General features: G+C 46.8%; 1 protein-coding gene across 1 annotated transcript; it reads left to right on the top strand.

The window, feature by feature from the left end:
• Positions 1–509: 509 nt before the first annotated feature.
• Positions 510–2,695, top strand: LOC125540933 (putative pectinesterase/pectinesterase inhibitor 21). Its single transcript, XM_048704453.2, has 2 exons — positions 510–1,514; positions 1,737–2,695. The coding sequence occupies exons 1-2, from the start codon at positions 548–550 to the stop codon at positions 2,456–2,458; spliced, it is 1,689 nt and encodes a 562-aa protein (XP_048560410.1). The 5' UTR covers positions 510–547; the 3' UTR covers positions 2,459–2,695.
• The last annotated feature ends 2,920 nt before the right edge of the window (positions 2,696–5,615 follow it).

Genomic DNA, 5,615 nt, shown 5'->3' with positions numbered 1-5,615 from the left:
CCGTGAGCCGGTGCGAGTCCCATGTCCCACTCTACCCTGCGAGCGACTGAAGAAACACTTACTTCGAGGGGCGCAGCCGACCGCCAGACATGGACACGGCGGAGCTGAATGAGCTCCGCTTAGATTAGATTTCATATTGCATGTAATTGTATGAATATGTGGCTTCTTAATTGCGGTATCCGGTTATGGAAGAGATTATTTGAGGTGCGATTGGTCACTGTCCACGGACGTGTCCGGACACGTGTGTCGGTATTTGAGAGGTCGGATTTGATGTATCCAACTGTAGATGTTGTAACCACCTGCCCCATGCACACGTGACACTTCGGCACGTGCATGCTTGCAGTTGCGTTTACCCGAAGGGCGGAGTGGACCATCTATTTTCGTCGTGCGACTCTCCGTACACGTCGCCGCTTTCCCAGCTCCGGCGTCCTCGGTCCATCCATTTCTTCACCTCGCTGACTATGTCGCCGCTCGTTATAAGCCGTCTCCTCCGTCTCTCCGCGCTTTCCAGTACAGGGACCCGGCCGACTCCACCCGCCCCGACACGATGAGTAAAGGTGCGATCATCGGCGCGTCGACCGTCCTGGTGGTGGCGGTCGTCGCCGCCGTGTGCGTCGTGTCGTTCAAGGGCAACGGCGGCGACAAGGGCGATGGGGAGCTCACCACCTCCGTCAAGTCCGTGAAGGCCTTCTGCCAGCCCATGGACTACAAAGAGACGTGCGAGACGGAGCTGACCAAGGTGGGCGGCAACGCCACGTCGCCGACGGAGCTCGCCAAGGCCATCTTCGAGGTCACCTCGGAGAAGATCAGGAAGGCCATCAGCGAGTCGGCCACCCTGGAGGAGCTCAAGAGCGACCCACGCACGTCGGGGGCCCTCGAGAACTGCAAGGAGCTGCTGGAGTACGCCATCGAGGACCTCAAGACCACCTTCGACCGCCTCGGCGGCTTCGAGATGACCGACTTCAACAAGGCCGCCGCCGACCTCAAGACCTGGCTCAGCGCCGCGCTCACCTACCAGGAGACCTGCCTCGACGGGTTCGCCAACACCACCACCGACGCCGCCGCCAAGATGCGCGGCGCGCTCAACGCCTCCCAGGAGCTCACCGAGGACATCCTCGCCGTGGTCGACCAGTTCTCCGCCTCCCTCGGCAGCCTCAACATCGGGAAGAGGAGGCTGCTAGGGGAGGAGGACGGCATGCCTTACTGGATGAACGACGGGAAGAGGCGGCTGCTGGAGGCCGAGCCCTCCGCGCCGGAGTTCAAGCCCAACGTCACCGTCGCCGCTGACGGCAGCGGCGACTTCAAGACCATCAAGGAGGCGCTCGCAAAGGTGCCGCCCAAGAGCGCCTCCATGTACGTCATGTACATCAAGGCCGGCACCTACAAGGAGTACGTCTCCGTGGGCCGCCCTATCACCAACCTCGTTGTCATCGGCGACGGCGACGACAAGACCATCATCACCGGCAACAAGAACTTCAAGATGAACATCACCACCAAGGACACCGCAACCATGGGTACGTCATTTTGTTTTAACACATGTAGATAGATGTAGACGCTCATACACTTGATCACCCCTATGAAGACACGCACATCCTATTCCTAATTATGAACACCTTTGAGAGACTAAGCCGGCTCATCATCTTAAGATTGACCAAGTCACCACATACACATACGCACAATTAACCAAAGCAAAACAAACTGTACTGATAATGGAGGAAATGCGCGCGTGCATGCAGAGGCGATCGGGAACGGCTTCTTCATGAAGGGCGTGAGGGTGGAGAACACGGCGGGGGCCGAGAACCACCAGGCCGTGGCACTGCGGGTGCAGAGCGACCAGGCCGTCTTCTACCAGTGCTACTTCGACGGGTACCAAGACACGCTCTACACCCACGCGCAACGGCAGTTCTTCCGCGACTGCACCGTCACCGGCACCATCGACTTCATCTTCGGCAACTCCCAGGTGGTCATCCAGAACTGCCTCATCCTGCCGCGCAAGCCCATGGACAACCAGCTCAACATCATCACCGCGCAAGGGCGGCGCGAGAAGCGCTCCGTCGGGGGCACCGTCATGCACAACAACACCATCGAGCCGCACCCCGACTTCAAGGACTCGACGGGCAAGATCAAGACCTACCTGGCGCGGCCATGGAAGGAGTACTCTAGGACCATCTACATCCAGAACGAGATCGGCGCCTTCATCGACCCCAAGGGCTGGCTCGAGTGGAACGGCGACTTCGCCCTCGAGACCCTCTTCTACGCAGAGGTGGAGAACACCGGGCCCGGCGCCGACATGAGCCAGCGCGCCAAGTGGGGCGGCATCAAGACTGTCACCTACGCTGACGCACAAAAGGAGTACACCGTCGAGGCCTTCATCCAGGGCGAGCAGTTCATCCCCAAGTACGGCGTGCCCTACATCCCGGGGCTCCTCCCGCAGTCGGAGGCGGGGAGGGATCATTAACTCATCACTCCATCCGTTACCACGTTTCATTTCCCCCCTGCTCCGTTGCTACTTATATGCAATTAGCTGAGTTGACATATACTGTTAATTATACACTATGGTGCACTGCGTACCATGATGATTAACCAATACATGTATACTTACTAACTAGCTTTAATTTGGAGGAGAGAAAGATGTGCATGTGTATGTAAACCTGGGATGTTTATTTTTCGTATATATACCTTGCTAATTTCTTTACTCGGTGTGTCTTCACGATGAGGTGCTCCTTGTACTTTTTTGTTGGTGGGTTGTTCTCTAGTTAGTTACTCTCCCATTCGTGAAATGAATATCGTCTTCAGTGATGTGAAGGCAGTACCTGGTCCTTAGGACAAGGTTAGAGTCATACTACCTCCTTCCCAAATAGATGGCATATAAATTCAATCAAAAAGTCAAAGCTATCTAAGTTTGACCAAGTATATATATACAAAAATATTAAGATAAACAATATTAACTCAATATCGATATATCCACCATGAGATATAGTTTCATAAGCTATTCATCCAATATTATAGTTGTTGATATTTTCTTTTATATATTTGGTCAAATTTAGGAAGAACTGAATCTTTGACTGGATTTATACGCCATGTATTTGGGGCGGAGTGAGAATATATTAGAAGTTTTGACCAAAACATCTTTGATTTCGATTCATCATATAGAATGTCAAAAGGGCACGAGTAGAAAAAATCCCAATAGGTGAATGTCATGATATAGTAAATATCAGTACAAGATTGTATGATAGTTTGATTGTGAACTAAGAAAAGCATAGGATTCTTTACACGGCATTGTAGTGGATGGGAATTTTCTTATGAAATCTAAAACAAATGAATCCTAAAGAATTTTTTCTGAGTTGTGATCTTGTACCAAATGTACGTGCTTAATCCATCACCAAAATAAGTAATCTTGCATACCGAAAGCATAGGGATGTATCCACCAGCTTGCAGAAATCTCTAAAGGGAAATAACATTTCCTTACAACTTTCAGTGAGTGTTATATATACTATCTTGTACACATCATTCTATTTCACTTACTCAATGTTAAGTGTAATTGATGAGCTATGCGTGCGCAGGTTCCACTTTATTCTACTAGTCATTCAGTTTGACGCAGGGAAAGTACTTGTCATGGACTCGTTATGTAAAGACATGGAGATGTGGGCGGACATGAGAGAAATGCTCCAGAGTTATTTCAATCATTATCGCACTATATCGGCAACTTTCGTTCATTTCCTGATACTAAGTAATTAATAACTCCTTTACTCATTTTCTTTTCCGGGCTTTGGAAATAGTTCACCAAACATGCTAGGAGTGAATGGAGAGAGGAGCTGCGATTTCAACAACTCAGTGTAAGTAGTACTAGCTAGGTCCACGCATATCTTTGATTGTAGTTTCAATACCACTATCATGCTTGATTATTATTTAGATTGAACTCTATTCTCGTAAAGTGCTCGAGGCAGGGATCCGGGAATAATTTATGTGAATACTACGTTTGCGAGTTCATTCGCCAGACGACCCGTGAGACATGCAGAATGATAGAACAACTTAAAGTACGTAAACAATTGATGATGACATCAATACCACTGTTACACCCACAGCCCCTGCTGCTATATATGCTGGACCAATTAGTAGAGCTCGCGCACGCCAATTAAATTATCAGGTACTTTTATTTCTTGGTAATGATTCTAATGTTTATGAGAACATGATGCTGCCTAAATTGGATACATTTGTTTTGCTTACAAATGAAAGGCCTGGCATGGATAAGAGGGATGAACACTGGAGCAAGACCAAGCATGGAGATGATGACATGCGCAAGGGGAACAAGAACGTTGTTACAAGTGATGATTTCAGGACTTTGAAGTCACCATAAGGAGTGCACGAAGCCTTGGCCGAAATATACAAGATGTCACTTCATAAATTTCGTCCAGAAGCTATTTTAGGTGCTGCGTCACCTTATTATTGGGCTAGGCCCATGAATTTTCGAAATACTTAAGTATAGGCTGTTTTTAGAGTCTGTATATGTGGGGAAACAAGAGTTAGTACGATGTTGCGGTATGCATTGGAGTGACATGTGTGTAGTGTTGCACTTTTTCTAAGGTAGGCCATCATAGCCCATTTTATTTAAATCCAATACTAATTAAATTCTTTGTGAGATTATAACAAAGAAAATATAGCTAACTCTTGCATCATATCATTCTCTTCTCTTCGTTAGGTGCTTCGGTTTGACTTTTCTATTTGATCTTCAAAACTTAAGCCTACTTGGCAATCACAGTGGTCGATGAAAAAGTGGGTGCAGGAACATAAACTTTAGTGATTGTTGTAACGTGCTTGAGATAATTTCCGCCTTCTCCTTGTAGGAACACACATGCATTGTTCTAGTCTTTTAAATTGTCTAATTATGGTTCTTATTTTCTTTGGTCTTTTTCTCCTAGCAAAGAATATGATTGGTGAATGTACTCCAATGTATCAAAATGTCGTTTATGAAATATGTTTTAGTGCAAAAAAAAATGTGCAAATACAGACGCCAGCCGGCTGTGGTGGATGAGATGTGTCCGCGCGTTGGGCGCATGGCTAGCATATTTAGGAGAACGCCCGGACGCCGCTCCATTTCTCTGTCAAAATAAATAAAATTCGGATAAAAATGGATGTCCGTTTGAGACCGTGGGTTGGAGTCAGCCTTACAAACTCCTTGATCGGCGTTCCATGTAATTTTATTTATTCTACTTGTAATGTCTAAAGTAGAATAAAAAAGGGAAAATTTTGTTTTTGCCACTCTAGATTTTGCCAATTTTCTTTATGCTACTCTAAATTTTGACATTTCATTTTTTGCCCTTTTAGTTTTTGACAATTATCACAATTGCCATTCTTGTGACAAACGCAAAATTTTCAGAATAGCAATTGTGATACATTTCAAAAGCTAAGAGTGGCAAAAATGAAATAAAATTATTTTGCTTTTGCCATATAATTACAATTGTGATAATTGTCAAAAATTAAGAGTGACAAAAGTGAAATGTCAAAATCTAGAATGACATAAGGAAAATTGACAAAATCTAGAATGGCAAAAACAAAATTTCCTCAATAGAAAATAGTGCAAAAGGCCAAGCGACCCGCTCGTGGGGCGACGCGGC

This window comes from Triticum urartu, chromosome 2A, assembly GCF_056163025.1.
Source record: "Triticum urartu cultivar PI428250 chromosome 2A, HENAU_Tu73, whole genome shotgun sequence".
Classification (NCBI taxonomy): Eukaryota; Viridiplantae; Streptophyta; class Magnoliopsida; order Poales; family Poaceae; genus Triticum; species Triticum urartu.
The sequence above is the reverse complement of the archived record's forward strand: the minus strand, read 5'-3'. Positions and strand labels throughout refer to the sequence as shown.